The 21,694-nt window shown below is 44.8% G+C and overlaps 1 protein-coding gene across 2 annotated transcripts in view; it reads right to left on the minus strand.

The window, feature by feature from the left end:
- Positions 1-4,269: 4,269 nt before the first annotated feature.
- Positions 4,270-21,694, minus strand: part of LOC115132786 (uncharacterized) — a 33,794-nt gene continuing 16,369 nt past the window's right edge. The window contains exons 5-8 of one of the 2 annotated variants that reach the window (XM_065020651.1): positions 20,916-21,048; positions 20,655-20,719; positions 8,414-10,248; positions 4,270-8,177 (exon numbers count right to left, since the gene is read on the minus strand). In XM_065020651.1, coding sequence (XP_064876723.1) covers positions 20,927-21,048 — 122 coding nt within the window. In that variant the 3' untranslated portion in view covers positions 4,270-8,177; positions 8,414-10,248; positions 20,655-20,719; positions 20,916-20,926. Of the gene's footprint in view, positions 10,249-20,654; positions 20,720-20,915; positions 21,049-21,694 lie in introns of both variants that reach the window. The other variant, XM_029665525.2, reaches the window with a different exon arrangement.

Genomic DNA, 21,694 nt, shown 5'->3' on the forward strand with positions numbered 1-21,694 from the left:
AGCCTCATTTACTTCCCTTTAAAAAACATAGCTGATATGGCTGACTTGCCTAAACAAGTGTTGTTTCTACCAACAATTTAGATGTACAAACTATGGCATAAGGGGACGACCACTGGATAAGAGGCAATCCATAATTTTGATTAAGACATTAATAAGCGAGCTAGGACAGACATAGTCAATATAACTATTGTTCAGCACCTTTGTTCAGCACTTTTGAAATGTACAGCGACAGAATTCAGAACATGAGCCGTTCTTCCAGTATTCTCCCTGTACACCAAGTCAGAACCATGCGATAAATAAAGGGGGAATATAAGAAGACAATGAAAGCTCGTACAATATTCGATGATGACATTTCACTACAACAGGCTATAGGCTAAATGTGCACCACCAAGTCAGAACAGTAGGCTAAGTTATGAGGGGGAAAGGGACCAAATTATTAGGGTGAGGCACATGGGCTACTAACAGCTTACTACACAACATACACTTAGGATTACTTTCTTAGTTACAATATACATATCTCCCGGGAATATTACATAATTTATGCAGCAGCATACAATACATTTTTGGACTTTGTTGTGCTGTGCTCACTTGAACAGGAAGGTGGCACGGAGGCCCTTCATGGGAAATGTTATCATAAAAGTCTGTCATTCTCTTGATTTATGATGCTTTCAAGACAACTGGGACCTCTGAAAAAAATAATGCTGCACCATGATGTCAGTGATCTTCAGGTCAGAGCTCTAGAAAGAGGCACGAGTTCCCAACTTGGAATTCCGAGTTGGATGACCTTTCAAAACCTATTTTCCCAGTCGGATCTAGTTTTTTTCAGTGTTCCCAGTTGTCTTGAACTCACTAAAGTCTGAGATTTCCCAGTTCAGAGTTTCTAGTTGTTTCGAATGTGGCAGAAGTCATGCTGGATTGACAGCATGGCCAATGTTGAATGTTTATCCTTTTAAGCTTGGAAAAGAGACCCTTAAACCCAGACGTGCACCACACACCCGCTCCACTAAATAGCAGGCTAGTCATTGCTTTGCAATGCTTGCAGTTAGTCACTGATTCCTCCAAACCACTCATTGTTGAATTTGCGATTTCCAACTTGTTGTGTAATGTTTATGTCCAATGACCGATGAGCACCAACATGTTTTATCTATAATTTATTTTCATGACAAGGGTTGAAAAGGATTTGCCAGTAGATTGTCAACTTCATTCATGATGACTGCTAGCTTGCTAGATAAGATTTTCAAAGTATGATGTTGACATGATCAGTCTGAAAGTATGATGTTGACATGATCAGTCCATTCAAAGCTATGGTACATATAACGTGATTTGACATAATTCTATCTGTTGCCAATGACCTTGAGCCTTCTTGGAAGGGCACTTCTAATGTAAGTCTAATTTTCGAGCTCTCCCCGTAGATTTTGAGGTGAAGTAGTGACCCATGACTGACTGAACACTGTGCCAAATCACAGCACAACTAGAGAAGATTACCAACCCCTGCACTCCATATTTTCAGCTGGCTGCCCCACCACCACAGAAAGCATTGAGTTAGGCTGAAACACCTACATTTTGGAGCTGCCTTGATCAAGAAAGAAAAAAAGAGACCATGTTTGTATGCTGCTTTATTAACTAATTATTCTTTTATTCTTTTACGTTGTTTGCAAACTGATGTGACTAATGCCAAAATAACATGCAAAACAGGCAACAACACATTTTTTTTTTTTTTGCGTTGAATGACACATCGCCACTGTTCACACCCCTTGACTTTTCCCACATTCTGTTGTGTTCCAGCTTGGATTTAAAATGGATTCAATTTAGATTTTTTTCTCAACTCGCAATGTCAGTGTAATTTCGTTTTTATACATTTTTATTATTATTTAAAAATTAAAGGCTGAAATGTCTTGAGTCAATAAGTATTCAACCCCTTTGTTAAGGCAAGCCTAATTAAGTTCATGAGTAAAAATCTTCTTAACAAGTCAAATAATAAGTTGCATGGACTCACTCTGTGTGCAACAATAGTGTTTAATGTGATTTTTGAATGACTACCTCAGTTGAGTAGTGAATTTCAAACACAGATTCAACCACAAAGACCAGGGAGGTTTTCCGATGCCTCACAAATAAGGACACCTATATTTAAAAAAAGCTGACACTGAATATCCCTTTCAGAATGGTGAAGTTATTAATTACACTTTGGATGGTGTATCAATTACACCCAGTTCCTACAAAGATAAAGGAGAACTTCCTAATTCAGATTTCTCAATGAAATCAATGAGGCCAATGGTGACTTTAAAACAGTTAAAATAGTTTAATGGCTGTGATAGGAGAAAACTGAGGAGTTGTGGAGAAACGGAAATACAGGCAAAATCCTAGAGGAAAACCTGGTTCCGTCTGCTTTCCACCAGACACTGGGAGATGAATTCACCTTTCAGCAGGACCCAAAACACAAGGCCAAATCTACACTGGAGTTGCTTACCAAGAACACAGTGAATGTTCCTGAGAGACCTAATTCTACTTGAAAATCTATGGCAAGACCTGAAAATTGTTGTCTAGCAATGATCAACAACCAATTTGACAGAGCTTGAAGAATTCTGAAAAGAATAATGGGCAAAAGGCGTGAAAAGACTCACAGCTGTAATCGCTGCCCAAGGTGTGGATACTTATGTAAATTAAATATTTATGCATTTCATTTTCAATAAAATTGCTGAAATGTCTAAAAACATGTTTTAGTTTTGTAATTATGGGGTATTGTGTGTAGATGGCGTTGAAAAAAATCGATTTAATCCATTTTGAATTCAGGCTGTAACACAACAAAATGTGGAATAAGCCAAGAGATATAAATACTTTCTGAAGGAACTGTATATCTGCTAAAAGGCATATATCATTTTTAATTTCAGGGAATGGGCCCTTATTGTTCTGTGACCCAAATATAAACAATGTACAATAACACCCATAGAATTAGGAATTAGAATATCAGTAACATAATAGGATCTCTACGTTAACTCCACCATAAAGAACTTCAGAACCATTCACCTTGTTGGCATGGCGACTGCTCCATCACAAAGGCAGAGCATGTCCCCTTGGGAGGGAGTCAAGGAGACAAACAAGCTACTAGCCCCCAGCAAGGGGGAGACGGCATGCCTCCACCGACTTGTCAATCAAGAAGAGGGATGGTGGAGCACAGGCCAAGGACTTCAGAGGAGTCGACTTCAGTAACAGCTTAACGGAGACTGAGGTTGGAGAGCACAACCTATAGTCATCATTTGAATAGGGTCAAATTGTCTCTTTGCGTTATTGTTGTATTAGATGAGGGAAAAAGGAAACCACACACTGCTCTTGATAGCATCACTGATGTTTAATAAGCTTACGTGAGGCCGATACATAAGCTTATTAAAGATCAGTGATACTATCAAGAGCCGTGTGAGGTTTCCTTTTTCCCTCATCTTGTCCAACTGTTACCATGCACCTGCAAAAGAAATTGCTCAGATGTACGAGTGCCTTTTGAATTTTGTTATTATTGCATTGAAATGATTGAATAATGAAGTACTCCCTTCTGGGTGGGCTGAAAGCCCCCAAACATATCACTGCTACTATGAAACTGGGGGAGGTGCTGTTAAAAGCCCTAAAAAAGCTATTAGTGAGCAAGTGTTTTTTAGACACAACTGCAAAATTCAAGGAGATTGCAATTCAAGAAGTTGGTCTGATGGGTGCACACTGATGTCATTGGCTGGAACGATAGAGGCGCCATGTATTGCTGTCGCTACCTTCTTGCTCTTTGTGATGTTGTCTGTGCCCCAATATTCTTGTACCATGTTTTGTTGTCTTTGGTCTGTTGTGTACTGTTGTACTATGTAATGTTGTGTTGTCTCTCTTGTTGTGATGTGTGTTTTGTCCAATATTTTTTATCCCAGGACCCCGTCCCCGCAGGAGGCCTTTTGGTAGGCCGTCATTGTAAATAAGAATTTGTTCTTTAACTGACTTGCCTAGTTTTAAAAAATTACAAAAAATAGAGGACATAAAAGGGAAGGCCCAGCCCCTCACTTGTGCCATGTCATGAGATACCTGGACCCCCTATTGAGATGTGCCATTTATTAAGTAAATCAGGTGATAAATGAGGTCCTAGAGGCTGGGGTGGGTCTTTAATTTGTGCAGAGACAGCACTTTTGACTGCAAATGAAAGTTAGATTGTGCCTTTAATTTGGGTGAATAAACAATAAGGGTGCACTAGATATGGAAATTGTGACATTTGGTTCAGTGACAAGCACAGACGGTCCATAGTATTGAGTACTGCAGTTGTGGTGCTTTATTATAAGCAAAGTCATCCATTCACTCTCCTTCCTCCTCCATAGGTTCAAGTCCTCCACCTTTCACAAGCTTTGAAGTGTAAGGCCCCTGGTCTGATGACAGTAGATAGAAACTCAATGTTTTAGGAACACATTCCCAACACCTAGAGCTCTCAGAAGAAATAGGATAAAAAGTACAAGGTCATTTATTCAATAAAAGGGTGACCAAAACCATACAGATACCCATGATTGTAAAAGCCTAGGGACTTGAGTGGCAGCTCTCCCGACTGCCTTCCCTGTGTGGTGGGTGTGGCCCAGTTGGAGAGCGAGAGCAGCCAGTGTGTCCCAACTAAGTGTCAGTGCAATTAATTCAACTCGAAAATCCTTTTATACACAAAATAAAAAACATTTTAATGGCAGTTTTGTACAGCATTTCACTTCAAGTAAACCTCCATAATTGTTATTATATTTTTTCTCCACCCTCGATATGTACATAGCTATAGTATTGCCTTGCGGTCGGAGGCTGTGCAGTTGCCATACCAGGCAGTGATGCAACCAGTCAGGATGCTCTCGATGGTGCAGCTGTAGAACCTTTTGAGCATCTGAGGATCCATGCCAAATCTTTTCAGTCTCCTGAGGGGGAATAGGTTTTGTCCTATTCACGACTGTCTTGGTGTGCTTGGACCATGTTAGTTTGTTGGTAATGTGGAAACCAATGAACTTGAAGCTCTCAACCTGCTTCACTGCAGCCCCGTCGATGAGAATGTGGGCATGCTCGGTCCTCTTTTTCCTGTAGTCCACAATCACCTCCTTTGTCTTGATCACGTTGAGAGAGACGTTGTTGTCCTGGCATCACACGACCAGGTCTCTGACCTCCTCCCTATAGGCTATCTTGTTGTTGTCGGTGATCAGGCCCACTGTTGTGTCATCGAGTCGTGCCTGGCCGTGCAGTCAGGAGTGAACAGGGAGTACAGGAGAGGGCTGAGCACGCACCCCGGGGGGGGCCCTGTGTTGAGGATCAGTATGGCGGATGTGTTGTTACCTACCCTTACCACCTGGGGGCGGCCCATCAGGAAGTTCAGTATCCAGTTGCAGAGGGAGGTGTTTAGTCCCAGGGTCCTTAGCTTATTGATGAGCTTTGAGGGCACTATGGTGTTGAACGCTAAGCTGTAGTCAATGAATAGCATTCTCACATAGGTGTTCCTTTTGTCCAGGTAGGAAAGGGCAGTGTGGAGTGCAAGAGATTGCATCAGTAGTCATTTAGGCAGGTTACGTTAGTGTTCTTGGGCACAGGGACTATGGTGGTCTGCTTAAAACATGTTGGTATTACAGACTCAGACAGGGAGAGGTTGAAAATATCAGTGAAGACACTTGCCAGTTGGTTTGCGCATGCTCGGAGTACACATCCTGGTAATCCGTCTGGCCCAGCGGCCTTGTGAATGTTGACCTGTCTAAAGGTCTTACTCACATCGGCTGCGGAGAGCGTGATCACACAATCTTGATCGCAAAACAGTCCTCCTGTAGATTAGCATCTGCTTCATCTGACCACTTTTTTACTGATCTCGTCACTGGTGCTTCCTGCATTAATTTTTGCTTGTAAGCAGGAATCAGGAGGATAGAATAATGGTCAGATTTGCCAAATGGAGGGCGAGGGAGAGCTTTGTATGAGTCTCTGTGTCTGCAGTATAGGTGGTCCAGAGTTATTTTTCCTCTGGTTGCACATTTAATGTTGATAGAAAATTTGTAAAACTGATGTAAGTTTCCCTGCATTAAAGTCCCTGGCTACTAGGAGTGCCGCCTCTGGGTGAGCGTTTTCTTGTTTGCTTATGGCGTAATACAGCTCATTCAATGCTGTATTAGTGCCAACCTCTGACTGAGGTGGTATGTAAAACAGCTACGAAGAGTACAGATGAGAACTCTCTCGGTAGGTAGTGTGGTCTACAGCTTATCATAATATAGTCTACCTCAGGCGAGCAATAGCTCGAGACTTCAGCTGTTATTTACAAAAATACATAGTCCGCCGTCCCTTGTCTTACGAGACACCGCTGTTCTATCCTGTCGGTACATCGTATAACCAGACAGCAGCTGTATGTTGATATTGTCAACGTTCAGCCACGACCCCGTGAAGCATAAGATGTTACAGTGTTTAATGTCCCGTTGGTAGTGTAATCTTCCACGTAACTCAATTTTATTGTCCAAAGATTGCACATTTGCTAGCAGAATTGAGGGAAGTCGGGGTTTATTCGATCGCCTTCGAATTCTCAGAAGGCAGCCCCTCTTTCTCTGCCTCCTCTTCACAGAGATCACGGGGGTCGGGGTCTGTTCTCGAGGGAGCCGTATATCCTCCGCTTTGGGCTCGTCAGAGTCGTGAAAGAAGAAAAAGGATTCTGCTAGTCCGTGGTGAGTGATCGCAGTTCTGATGTCTAGAAGTTATTTTCGGTCATAAGAGACGGTAGCGGCAACATTATGTACAAAATAAAGTAATAAACAATCCAGATAAACGAACAAAAAAACACAATTGGTTTGTGGGACGTAAATCATCTGCCTTCTGCTCCAGCACCATCTTACATTCATCATATTGTGCTCTAAATATACAGTCATTAAAACACCCGTTTGCAAAGAAAAATAAAAGTACTGTTAAAATTGTGTGCTTCTTGGGATGTTGGACCCTCTAAGTCTAAACTATGTTGTGCTACTGAAAGAGGTGCAGCGGTGGCCAATCCGGACCTGATTATTTCCTCGCCTGAGTAGCCTCATTTCACTGCCAAAGGGAATACCTGACAGCTTGAAAGACGTTTTGGACACTACAGTGAAAATGGTTAACTTTGTTAAAGCAAGGCCCCTGAACTCTCGTGTATTTTATGCATTTTGCAATGATATGGGCAGCAACCATGTAACACTTTTACAACATACAGAAGTGCGCTAATTATCAAGGGGAAAAGTATAGACACATTTTTTTAAATTGAGAGATGAGCTTAAAGTTTTCTTTAACTGAGCATAATTTTCACTTGTCTGACCGCTTGCATGATAACGTGCCTCCAGTCCACTTACTGATATCTGAACAAGAGAACCTCATTGAAATTACGACAAGCGGTTCTGTGAAAATGTAATTTAAATCAGAAGCCACAGCCAGATTTCTGGACTCGATAAGAGTTTCTTGCCTTGGCAAATCTCGCTGTTAAGACACTGATGCCCTTTGCAACCACCTATGTGAGAGTGGATTCTCGGCCCTCACTAGCATGAAAACTAAATACAGGCACAGGCTGTGTGGGAAATTGTTTAAGACGGAGACTCTCTCCAATACAACCCAACAGAGTTCTGTGCATCCGTTCAAGCACACCCTTCTCACTAACCTGTGGTGAGTTATTCACCATTTCTGATGAACAAATAAGGTTTTGTATGTAAGATGGCTACATAAAGAGCAAAATTATTGATTATTATATTATTATTTGTGCCCTGGTCCTATAAGAGCTCTTTGTCACTTCCCACGGGCCAGGTTGTGGCAAAACTCACACTCATTCTTATGTTTAATAAATGTATCGTATAGTGTGTGGCAGGCTTACAATGATGGCAAACAACATTTGAGAGTGTACTGACCCTGGTGCTAGAGGGTACACAGTTGGAGGTTCAATATTCGAAGGGGTACGGGACTATAAAAAGTTTGGGAACCACTGCTCTAGTGGATCATATCTTCAGACGTTATCGCAACCAATTAAAGACGACCATACTTTAGTGGGCAGAAACAGGAAGAATATGTGTATGTGCCACTCTTTACATGAGTCATTTATGAGTGCAATAGAATGCAGTCTTCAGTCTCATAAGTTGCTGCTCATAGTAAAGTCTCTTGGCATAGTTGATTTCTTGAGAGATTTTCGCAGCAAGATTCTCGCTCTTCACATGAACCTATGAGGACATTAGGGAAAATTTGACTGATTTAGCATTGTGGCAACCTATGAAAATCCTTAGCAATATTAGCAAAGTAAATACTTTTGTTTCTGAGGGAAAAAGTAAAACAAATACATAATTCTTGGACATTATAGGCTAGAATGTGCATAAATGAATGAAATAATAATGAATTATGGTCTTAATAATTGTATTAACACTACAGAAGAGTTCTTATAGGGTTGTGGAAGCCTTACCATAGGCTTCTGTTGGGAAGGGCATGGCTACGCCACTGCTGATGCTGAGCATGCATCCTGAGTACAGGTGGGGGCTGAGCACGCATCCTTGTGGGGCCCCAGTGTTGAGGATCAGCGAAGTGGAGGTGTTTTTTCCTACCTTCACCACCTGGGAGCAGCCTGTCAGGAAGTCCAGGACGCAGTTGCACAGGGCAGGGTTCAGACCCAGGGCCTCGAGCTTAATGATGAGCTTGGAGAGTACTATGGTGTTGAATGCTGAGCTATAGTCAATGAACAACATTCTTACATAGGAATTCCTCTTGTTCAGATGAGAGAGGGCAGTGTGTAGTGCGATGGCGATTATATCGTCTGTGGATCCATTTGGGTGGTAAGAAAATTGAAGTGGGTCTAGGGTGTCAGGTAAGGTAGAGGTGATATGACCCTTGACAATAAAAACTAAAATAAAACATTTACTCTGCCAAGTCAATGAAGAATAAATTCTTATTTACAATGACGGCCTACCCTGGACGACGCTGGGCCAGTTGTGCGCCGCCCTATGGGACTCCCAATCACGTTCGGATGTGATACAGCCTGTATTTGAAGCAGGGACTGTAGTGACGCCACTTGCACTGAGATACAGTGCCTTACACCGCTGACCCACTCGGGAGCCCTAATGCACTTCATTATGACAGGAGTGCTACGAGGCGATTGTCAATTCGTTCAGTTACCTTGGCTTTCTTGGGTACAGGAAAAATGGTGGACTTCTGGAAGCAAGTAGAGACAACAGACTGGGAGAGGGAGAGATTGAATATGTCCGTAAACACTCCTGCCAGCTGGTCTGCGCATGCTCTGAGGACACGGCTAGGGATGCCGTCTGGGCGAAGGTTAACACGTGTAAATGTCTTACTGACGTCGGCCACAGAGAAGGAGAGCTCACAGTCCTTGGTAGCGGGCCGTGTCGGTGGCACTGTGTTATCCTCAAAGCGGGCGAAGAAAGGTGTTTAGCTTGTCTGGAAGCAAGACGTCTGTGTCCGCGACGTGTCTGGTTTTCCCTTTGTCGTCCGTGACTGTCTGTAGACCCTGCCACATACCCTAGCACACATGCATGAGCCGTGTAAAATACATGCACACACACATGCTAACGTAAACAAACATGGTGTGAGCAGCAGTCCCATTGGAAGAGTGAAGTGTGGGCCAGAAAGCCCAGAGGCTGAGCTGAGTATTTGGCTGGTTAACACCTCTAGGGTCAGAGGTAAGGGGCTAGAGACAGGGTTCTGTTGGCTCTCTGGATTTATTAGCCTGTGAGGTGACAAATGCTCTCAGGCCCAGCGGAGATACTGGATACAGGCTAGTGCCCCGTCTGTGCCAGGGATTTCATGTCTCTTTCTCACTCTAGAAAAACTAAATATGTATTAATGAACTTAAAACGTACATTTCATTCGAAATATAACTCAACTTTTTTCCATGTGACGCAATATTAATCAGAGATGGCTGTTTCTCCAAACCTTCAGCTGTCTTTTTCAAACACCTTTAGCAGGCTTTTGTTCCAGCCCATCACTAACCCACCTGACTCACCAACTCATCGTGGTCTAAATGAAATACTATGATGAGTGGAATCAAGTGTGTTAGAGCTGGGCTGGAAACAAAATCCTGCACACACTGTGGCCACTGTGACTGGCCAGATAGTGGCTTAACTGGGAGCTCAGAGCAGGAGTGTGACTCACAACTCAGAGTGGATGTTGTCAGTGAGGTGGAAGAGCTGCTCCTGTCCGTAGGCTTGGGTGGAGGAGCGGGCCTGCAGGCCCTGGGGTCCCTTACAGCAGCGCGGCTTCCTCACCCGCAGCACTCTCCACCTTCTGTGGGAACACAGAGCATCGTCAGCAGTAGTCAGTGTAGCTGCTAAATACAGAGGATCAATATAAGAAAAGCTCAGCATAGCAGCTTTAACCAAATACACAGCATCAACATAACAGCTTAGCACAGCAGCGTTACATAGCAGTCAAATACAGAGTATCAATATGTTAGGTCAACATGGCAGCTCAACACAGTGCGTAAGGTGGTATATAGAGCACTAGTTGAGACTGATTCCGACTGGAAAGGACCTGTGAGGCTGTTGAGAGGTGAAGAGGTCATACAGTGCCTTAGTACCAGCCGGCCGGTGCCAGGCCCAGGTCTGGTCTCACTTCCCCTTCAGACGACCCCCCCTCATCACCCCCTCTTTTTCCTGGCTGCCAGAGTCAGCCCAGGCCCGGCTGGAATTCCCACATCTGGCTTGAATCTTCCCGGGCTGCAGTCTTTTGATTAGGGACCAATGGGGCTCAGTGAATTTACAAAGACGGCACTGTGCTGCTCTGCTCTACTGGGCTGGGCTGCGGGGGTTTGCTTTTCTTGGGGCGAGACAGGTTCCAGGATGTCTGCAGCTGGAGCCGCTGCTAAGGTGGAATGGGAGCTTGTGGGAAGGCTGGGCGCCGGGAACCAGGGGGCTGTAGGGCTCCTTTGGCTGGCTGGCTGGGTAGGTAGGTGGGTGTGTGTGGACAAAGAGACGGAGAGAGGCGCCGGCCGATGTCAGCCACAGGTGAAAAATTGGGGGGAAAAACCACAGCTCAACAGCTTCATATCAGTGTGAATAGCTTAGGACAAGCCAGGTCGACTAGAATGGCAGTGTAGCTTTGGTTCAGGCTCAGGGGCCTGGAGGAGGACCAGCCTGCTGTCAGGAGTTCAGGCCCTAGCCCAGCACAAAAACACACACTAACCAACTCCAGTCGTTTTCCTCCAGGAGACAGCACTGCCCAGTCTCCCACATTGCCCCTGGCCATAGGCACTTCATGTAGTTCAGAGAGGATCGGATGGATAATTCATGCATATGCTAATAACTCCACTATGCCATCTAGAAGGCTGGGTGGAATTTGTGCTGTATTAGTTACACACTTCTCCCATTCTCTCAAGTGCCTAGGAGGCTAGGGGTATTGGTGGGATTGGGCAGAAAGAAGTGTGGTCTGGGCAAGATGAACACTGAACAGCATTAGGCTCAAGTGTGTTTTGTTATGGCATGCATGATAGAGAGGTATAGTTGGTTAGCGCTCCACCTCGACAACATCCGGTGAAATTGCAGAGCCCGAAATTCAAAATTCATAATATTAAACATTCATTAAAATACGAGTGTCTTACATCGTTTAAAAGCTTAACTTCTTGTTAACCTCGAAGCTAGGGGGCACTATTTTTATGTTTTTATGTTTAAATAATGTTCCCAAAGTAAACGGCCTATTTCTCAGGACCAGATGCTAGAATATGCATATAATTGACAGATTAGGATAGAAAACACTCGAAAGTTTCCAAAACTGTCAAAATATTGTCTGTGAGTATAACAAAACTGATATTGCAGACGAAACCCTGAGGAAAATCAAACCAGGAAGTGGCTTCTATTTTGAACCTCAGCACCTCAGTCATCCAAACTTCCGAATACTGCCCGCTATCCCTAAGAAGTTACAACATTTATAAATGACTATTGTAGCTGGAAACAGCTGAATTTTAATGTAATATCTACATAGGCATACAGAGGCCCGTTATCAGCAACCATCACTCCTGTGTTCCAATGCCACGTTGTGTTAGCTAATCCAAGTTTATAATTTTAAAAGGCTAATTGCCTTTTCATTAGAAAACCCTTTTGCAATTATGTTAGCACAGCTGAAAACTGTTGTTTAAATAAAGAAGCAATAAAAATGGCCTTCTTTAGACTAGTTAAGTATCTGGAGTATCAGCATTTGTGGGTTCAATTACAGGCTCAAAATGGCCAGGAACAGACTTTCTTCTGAAACTCGTCAGTATATTCTTGTTCTGAGAAATGAACACTATTCCATGTGAGAAATTGCCAAGAAACTGAAGATCTCGTACAATGCTGTGTACTACTCCCGTCACAGAACAGCGCAAACTGTCTCTAAACAGAATAGAAAGAGGAGTGGGAGGCCCCGGTGCACAACTGAGCAATAGGACAAGTACATTAGAGTGTCTAGTTTGAGAAACAGACGCCTCAAGTCCTCAACTGGCAGCATTAAATAGTACCCGCAAAACACCAGTCTCAATGTCAACAGTGAAGAGGCGAGTCCGGGATGTTCTTTTGCCCATCTTAATCTTTTATTTTTATTGGCCAGTCTGAGATATGGCTTTTTCTCTGCAACTCTGAATTGAATTGCACGTACCCCTGGGGGAATACCTGGTCTAGAAGATACAGAAGTTTATAACTTGCAATGCTGGTGGAATAACCCCCATCCTCTTAGAGATGTGGAATGGTGATCATGCTAAAACACATTCCGTACCAGTGTGTAGATGGCTTGTGGCGAGACACCTCATTAGCATGTCTGTCTGGTATTTCTTACGCAGGGTTGACAAAATAAAACAATTCCTCTCCTCTCACTTTCCATCCCTGTGGTTTCACTGTCAAATCTCTGCTATTGCCATGCTCATTTTCAATGTTGGGATAGAAAGAGAATAGGTGAACTTGTGTTTGCTTTGTGCATACTGTAGATTTTGCCCTGGTTCAGTTGAATAGATTGAATAAGTGTCTAAATCTGATGCCATGACTCTGGACATTGGATAATAAATGAATAACATCTCTAACAGATCACCAACAACGCTACCTAGGTCAATTATGACTGTATATAGTTCCCATTTGTGGGTTTTGAAAATGTTCTGTTTCTTCTCATTGCAGTGTAGTGTATTTGTAGTGAAGGAATGTCTGGGACTGGGTTGACAGTGTGCTGAGGGGGTGTGAGGAGTGCTTCTCTCCCCCTTTGTTTGGGAATTGTAATTGAGCTGGCTCTAGAGGGCTGCCAGGACCGAGGGAAGGGGAGTGTGAGTGAGTGAGTGAGTGAGAGAGTGAGAGAGAGAGTGTGTGTGTGTGTGTGTGTGGGGGGGGGTTCATGAGCAAGGCAGGAGGCAGGAGAGCAGGGGAGCGCAGATCATCCAACAACTTCTGCTTCTCATTGACTTGTTTGTTTCCTGGTGTGTGTGTGTTCCTGGAGACGTGGTCTGAGCAGTCATACAGAGGGTAAAGGGAGAGAGCTTCATGTACTGCTGGCTGTCTATGTTTTTCCGGACTGCCTATGTCCAACCGGTGATGAAGTACAAATCTATATATTTTGGGGGGACGTTTTCAGTGTAAACTTAAATGACAAACCAGATATAAAGTATGTAGAAAAGAGAATGGAGCTATATATTTTTATTTATTTAAATAAGACCATCTATTAGAACTAACAATCAACGAAATAAAAGCTAGACAGTCAGGGAAAATCTATCATTTCAAAAATGATGCATTCAGGAGTATTTTTGTCATGGCATGCGCCGGGCCCTCGTTGATTTTATTCTAAAATGTTTGAGTCCCTCATAGCATAAGCCATGGAAATTAGCCATTGAAATTAGATTTAAAACTGCACACTTTTCTCTCCGTTACATGAAAAAATGTGTAGAATTGCAGGAAATTTGCTTTCAAACAGCAAAGAAAATTCACTGCAGCCAACAGGAGGGCCTCTAAAATCCCACGCCAATGGCCACAGTGAAGAAGGTTATGTGATGAGAAACTCAACTACAGTAGGGAGAACTGTCTGTAAACTCCCCATCATTCCCTTAGATAATTTCACAGCTTTTCTTCTGTACGCGATGGTATCACATCAATATCACTGCTTGATTAATAGGCATGATAGTGTCGGGGGGAGCATATGTGTGTGTGAGACTATGCAAGTCTGTTGGTATGTGCAAGTGAGAGTGTAAGTATAAATGTGTGTGTGAAAACGTAAGTGTGTGTGTGTGTGTTTAGTCTCTACCTGTGTGTGAGTGTGTTATGAGTGGGTGTGATAGAGTGGTCAGAGTGTCCTTTGTGACCCATGATTCTAGCACATTCTCTCGGGTGAACTCTGGCTGAACTCGTGGACACACTGTGGTAGGCACGCTTCGGATTCCCCCTCCCTCATCCCCCCCTTTCTCTCCTCTCTACTCCTGTCCTTTCCCTCTCTTCTCCCATACCTCCCCTCCTCTCCTGAATAGCGCCTCGCTAGTACAGAAACAGTTCATCTGCAGGTCTCTTCGCTTTCCCTGTACACACACACACACACACCCGCGTCACTAATCAACCCCTCACATGCGAGCACACACACCTCCCACACACACAGAAACACACACACCCTTTCATAGTCAACAAGCCTATACATGCACGTGTCCCCCCCCTCCACACACACCTCCCACAGAGACACGCATGAGTGCCATCTGTTATCTTTACCATTCCAAGTACACAAATAGTACCGTCTGCCTGGCCTGCCTAATGTATACACACACTGTACGCAAATGCTGAACAAAAGGCTTGAACTCCCAGACCGCCTGTGTAATATGACCTGCCTGTGGCTTTAAAACCAGTGAGAGCTGGAAATTGAGGGCAGAGAAAGGCTCCACTGTAACAGTGCTGAGCCCACTCAGTAGATGTCACACTGTGTGTATGTGTGAGCTAAAGAGAGTGGCTGTGAGGACCGTTACCTGCCCTGCCGCGCCGCTATAGAGTCTAATTGGGGGAGAGGCTTGACCCAGCGTCGAGCCAGCCGACCCCTTTAAAAACAGCAGGTGGCATTTACAAGCACATCTGGTGGGTTTAGTTGGTGTGCACACACAGCAGTATGTGTGAATTTTGGTCTCAAGGCAGAGCTTTATAATGCAGCCTCTCACAGCACAAGAGGGTCTCGGAGAGGTCACACAAAATCCTGAAGAAATAGATGAAACCCTGCACCATCCGCAAGATTCAAACCCTTTCTATGTCAAATTTAACAATTGCTCGACCCTTAGCGGGGCATCTTACAACCGGATGCATCTGGTTTTCAGGGGAAAGGAAAAGAGAGCCTGTGACGCGACTTCCGCTTTTGGACGTTAACAAGGCGACACTCCATCGCAACTCCTCTTCCACATTTGCTTGACTGGTTGAACAGTAGAGAAGAGAACCTCTACTGACAGTATTGTTTTCTTGTCAGGACCAGAAAGAAAGAAACGCCGGCTACGTTTGGTCAGGGTTTCCCAAACTCAGTCCTGGGCCCCCCCTGGGTGCACGATTCGTTTTTTGCCTTAGCACTACACAGCTGATTCAAATACACAACTCATCATCAGCTTTGATTATTTGAATCAGCTGTATAGTGCTCGGGGGGGGGGGGGGGGGGTTGAGATTGATGTTTAGATTGATGGGGGGTTCCAGAGGAGTTTGGCCCCCTGGGTTATATCATTTTTGCCAAACTACCTATATTTTGGTGGCCTCTGGTACATTCTAAATGGCTTGATTCCATCGAAAATGCACAGCGAAATGAATTAATACCTTATAAAAATGTACCTCCCAGATTGGAAAATTCGTTGTGGTATTGTGGGAGAAGGTTACACCTTCTTCTGGAAAGGTTACCCTCCTGGTGGACAACATCGGCACGGTGTGGGAATGGCAATTAAGAACAGACTCCTACCAAGCCTCACTGAAACACCTGTCGGCATATGTGAAAGACTCATATCTCTCCGTATCCCCCTAGCCAAGATGTGTTATGCTAGTCTTCTCAGTGCATATCAATCAAATTCAATCTATCAAATGTATTTATAACACCCTTCTTACATCAGCTGATGTCACAAAGTGCTGTACAGAAACCCAGCCTAAAACCCCAAACCATCTGAAAATGAGGCAAAGGACTGCTTCTACCAGTCACTAGATGAGGCCCTTCACCGCATCCCCAGGAATTACAAGATCTTTCTGCTGGGTGACTTCAACACTAGGGTGGGACAGAACAACAGGATATGGAGTGGAGTGCTGAGTAGGTATGGAGTTGGCCAGGTCAATGAGATTGCTAACTCTGTGATGCGCACAATCTCATTGTCACTAAACCTTGTTCCAACAGAAGAACAAATGTAAATCATCATGGATAGACCCACGCTCCAAACACTGGCACCTGATTGACTACGTCATAGTGAGACGTTCTGACACTAATGACGTCCTGCTGACATGTGCCATCCGGCACAGCCGGAAGAGGACTGGCCACCCCACATAGCCTGGTTCCTCTCTAGGTTTCTTCCTAGGTTTTGGCCTTTCTAGGGAGTTCTTCCTAGCCACCGTGCTTCTACACCTGCATTGCTTGCTGTTTGGGGTTTTAGGTTAGGCTGGGTTTCTGTACAGCACTTTGAGATATCAGCTGATGTACGAAGGGCTATATAAATACATTTGATTTGATACGATGTGCCATTAGGGGCGCAGAATGCTGGACGGATCCCGTATGATACCGTCTAAACTCCAGGTGAGAATACGCCCCCCCCCCCCCAATGCCTGCAGATGTCCAGTAAGAGGCGTCTGCACTGTATCCCGCTTGAGAAAGCTGCAGTAGGGGACGAGTTCTGTCGCTCTGTCGCTGAAACGCTGAGGGGACTGAGCCTCTTCTGAGCGCAGAGCACCCCATGGATCTATTAGCTCAGTGCTCTATCAGGCAGTGGCTCACTCCATTGGCTACAGAGGTAGGAAACATTAGGACTGTTTCGATGACAACTCTGACACCATCACAGCCTTACTGGACAATATGCACAAAGGCAACAAAGCACTACTCTCAACAGCCCCACATCTGCTACCCTTCGCAAGCAATGGCGGGCATCGCGCAAGGAAGTACAAACAACTTTGCATGCTCTGCAGAACGAATGGTGGATGAATAAGGCACAGTAAAATCCAAATTTATGCTGACAAAATGACATGCACAATTTCTACAACTCAACTAAAGCTATCTATGGCCCTAGAAGTCTCTCCATCACCCCCATGAAACCCGCTGATGGTCTGACTTTCTTGAAGGACCAAAACCAGATCCTGATGAGGTGGGCTGACCACTTTGAAGCACTACTCAATCAGCATTCTTCTACAGACCACTCCATCCTGGAAGAACTGCCTGTCCGTCCACCCATTCGCAACCTTCCAAGAGGTGTTATCAGCTATCCGTTCCCTCAAGAACAACAAGACTCCTGGCGCTGACAGCAGCCCAGCAGAACTACTTAAGAAGGGAGGTTACTTCTGCACCAGAATGCCCCACCAGTACATCTCCCGGTTTGGGACCGGGAGATCGTTCCCCAACAGTGGCAGGAAGCAAACATTGTCACCATCTATAAGAACAAGGGTGATAAGTCCATCTGCAGCAACAGCCAGGAGATATCCCTTCTGTTTTTTTCCAGCAAGGTCCTGGCCAAGGTGATGCTACACAGGCTGGTGAACAACATCACAGAGAATCTGCTGCCAGAGTCACAATGCGGCTTCAGAAAGAACAGGAGTAGTAAGGTAACTCCAGGTGAAGTGCCGTGAACAACATCAGGACCTTTTCATGGCCTTTGTCGACCTCTCCAAGGCCTTCAACACTGTGAGCAGGGAACTACTATGGGTCATTCTACTAACATTTGCCTGTCCAGACAAATTTGTCAACATCCTTTGCCAGTTCCATGATGGCTTGGGTGGCTATAGGAGGGCAGGAGTCAGTGCCCTTTGGAGTAAGCGTCGGTGAGAGGCAGGGGTGTGTGAAGGCACCGGTACTCTAAGATCTTTCTCCTATGTGTCACCCAGCTTCTCCACAAGGATCTTGAGGACAGCAGTGGTGTTGCGGTGGACTTCACGCTGGATGGAAACCTATTCAACATCAGGAGGCTTCAAGCAACAACCAAGGTTTTGACGGAGCGGGTTCTTGAGTTGCAGTATGTTGATGACTCTGCTCTTGTTACCCACACTCCGGAAGACCTTCAGTCCATCCTTGTAGAGGCTGTGAGGGTCTATAGCAAGATGGGCCTGTCTATCAACACCAGCAAGACAGAGGTGGTAGTCCTCCACCCACCATGCCGGTCTTCACCATTGAACACAAATCAATGGCAATAGTTCCGTCCTTCAAATACCTGGGCAGCAACAACCTCGAAATTCAAAATAGCATCAAGCAAGCATCAGCTGCCTTCGGGAAACTCAGATGCAGGGTCTTCCAAAACAGGGATCTCATCCTCCCCACCAAAGTCACTGTCTATCAAGCTGTCTGCATCCCCACACTTTACAGCTGTGAAGCAATTCCACATAAGATGCCTGCAGCGCATCCTGGGAATCACCTGGTGCAACCCTGTGCTAATCACCTGGTGCAATACTTGCTAAGACCACCTGCAAGAGTATGGAGGCCATGGTCACCCAACACCAACTGTGCTGGCTTGGGCATGTCATTAGAATATCTCAGGAGCACTTGCAGCGGAAGATCCTGTATGGCCAGCTACATCGCGCCCGGCGGTCTGTAGGCGGGCAGATGAAGCACTACAAGGACCAGCTAAAATTGTTGCTGAAGAAGTGCAACATCGAACCCACAGACCTGGAGGATGCTGCTGCCAACCGTTCCACCTGGCGGCAGCTCTACCAGAGCGGTGTACAGAGGTGGGAAGAGGAGAGGAGCACAAAGAGACAGCAAAAACAGCTCAGGAGACATGCAACCATGCCTGCCCCCGCCACCACAGACTGCATATAAAGTCAGTGGATCTCGGATTGGACTCTACAGTCACCAACGAATTCACTGTTAACTCAGGATTGGAAGTCATCATCAAATACGATGGACTATCATAAGCAAGAAGGATTTGACTTTACAATTTACATTTGTGAAGTTATATGAATTCAGTGCATTGTTAGTCATTTTGGTTATCGTCTAGGACTAGGACTATATGATCCAGACTATTTTCTAAGTGAAAGAACATTAAAGCCTTAACATTTAACCTGCCTTCTCTTGAAATGTAAATCTTATTTGCAGTTTTACTGCAAGATATGAATTGCCACAATTATGTTTTTCTTCAAATTATGTACAGTACCAGTCGAAAGTTTGGACACACCTACTCATTCCAGGGTTTTTCTTATTTTTTTTTACAATTTCTACATTGTAGAATAATAGTGAAGATGTCAAAACTATGAAATAACACATATGGAATCATGTGTTATTGCCTGTTAGATGGTTCATCTGAGGGCATAGCGGGATTTCTTATAAGCATCCGGATTAGTGTCCCGCTCCTTGAAAGCAGCAGCTCTAGCCTTTAGCTCTGTGAGGATGTTGCCTTTAATCCATGGCTTCTGGTTGGGATATGTACGTACAGTCAAAGTGGGGATGACATTGTTGTTGATGAAGCCGGTGACTGAGGTGGTACACTCCTCAATGCCATTGGATGAATCCCGGAACATATTCCAGTCTGTGCTAGCAAAACAGTCCTGCTAGCAAAAAATTGTCTGTCCTCGGTTGCAATACTCACTACCGAGTTCAAAACTGCCTCTGGAAGTAACTTCAGCACAAGAACTGTTCGTCAAGAGCTTCATGAAATGGGTTGCCATGGCTGAGCAGCCGCACAGAAGCCTAAGATCACCATTTGCAAAGCCAAGTGTCGGCGTGGAGTGGTGTAGTGTAAAGTGGAGTGGTGTAAAGCTCGCTGCAATGGGACTCTGGAGCAGTGGAAATGCGTTCTCTGGAGTGATGAATTACGCTTCACCATCTGGTAATCCGACGGAAAAATCTGGTTTAGAGGTAGCCAGGAGAACACTACCTGCCCGAATGCATACTGGCAACTGTAAAGTTTGGTGGATGGGGAATAATGATTCTGAGGCTGTTTTTCATGGTTCGGGCTAGGCCCCTTAGTTCCAGTGAAGGGAAATCTTTACACTACAGCATACACTGACATTCTAGACGATTCTGTGCTTCCAACTTTGTGGCAACAGTTTGGGGAAGGCTCTTTCCTGTTTCAGCATGACAAGGCACCAATGCACAAAGTGAGGTACAGATACAAATACAGAAAGTATTTGTCGAGATTGTTGTGGAATACCTTGACTGGCCTGCACAGAACCCTGGCCTCAATCCCATTGAACACCTTTGGGATGAATTGAAACGCCGACTGTGAGCCAGGCCTAAACGCCCAACATCAGTGGCCGACCTCACTAATGCCCTTGCGGCTGAATGGAAGTCCCACGGAATTCCCCTCAGCAACATCTAGTGGAATCCCTTCCCAGCTGACTGGATGCTGTTATAGTAGCAAAGGGGCGTCTGAATCTGCCTCATTATAAGGATGTTTTAATGACATATGTTGTCTCCCTGGGTTTAAGCACCTATCTGTGGTTACTGAGGCTGGACATGTCTCGGACCGTCTGTGCTGGCTCCGAGGCAAAGTCCAGCGCTACAGCCACCGGCTTGGTTACCATACCAACCAGGCCTTTCCCCAAGCCTGAGAAGAAGCCACTGACCCTTCCCTCGGTCTTCACCCCATCCAGTGTGGATGTGATGACGCTGGTCAAAACACAGATGATACCTGTGGAACACCAGAGAAGAACCAGGTGTGATTCCTCGCAAACAGCACAATGGGACTCTGATCAGCACTACACATTCTGACAGATTATAGATCCACTGTGACTATCTGATGTTAGATTAATAAAATACAAGTCCCATATTGAAAGTGAAATACGAGCTACAGTCAGTGGTGGTATTACTACATTATTAGTACATACCATGAGCCAATTCATGATTCCCGGCCACCAGATGCTCTCCGCTGGTGGCTCCCTGGTAACGAATGTACTCTTGTTTGCTCTGATGTCGGTTGTTGATAGTCTTGCTCCACCCATCCGACAAGGTCCCTGCAAACTAAGAAGATAGAGTCATTCTAGTAAGTCTTTCTCACCTGTTGTGTTGAAAGCGGTCCGGAAGAGGCAGAGAGATACAGTAGGTGGTGATGACGGGTGCAGGAATAGCTATCCTCGTTGTCAATGTTGTGTTGAAAGAATGAGACATTGTTCTTTATAAACAGCTGGGGTTTATTAGATACAACTCTAACATACTCATGTTTGTTAGCTAGCATAACAACAACTGTTTAGCTGAAATATGGTGGCCCTTCAAGATAACACTACGGAGAAGGAAGAAACTCACAGGGTAGGCTATATAGCAAGCATAACAGCACACTTCATTTCAAGCTTGTATTGCAATATTATATTGCAGTATTTGGAAATAGTCTTGGAAAATGCAGCATCATGTCTGTATCACCTCTTAGAAAAGGTGTATCTCAGGGCTCAGTTTGGAACCCCCTTCTTTTTTTCTATATTCATAAAGGATTTAAAGGTATTCAAAATATGTACCTTTTATCACTGCAGTCTAATCTGATTCAGGTTGACCACACAGTACAGCTCTTTGCGCCCATGCGCTAGGTAGCCTGCCATTAGACCAGTGCAGCCCTCACACAGGGCACTCTGGCTGAGTGTGTACTTTGGCTGGCCATTCCAGTCTGCACAGACTC

Source organism: Oncorhynchus nerka, linkage group LG7 (assembly GCF_034236695.1).
Source record: "Oncorhynchus nerka isolate Pitt River linkage group LG7, Oner_Uvic_2.0, whole genome shotgun sequence".
In the NCBI taxonomy this organism is placed as follows: Eukaryota; Metazoa; Chordata; class Actinopteri; order Salmoniformes; family Salmonidae; genus Oncorhynchus; species Oncorhynchus nerka.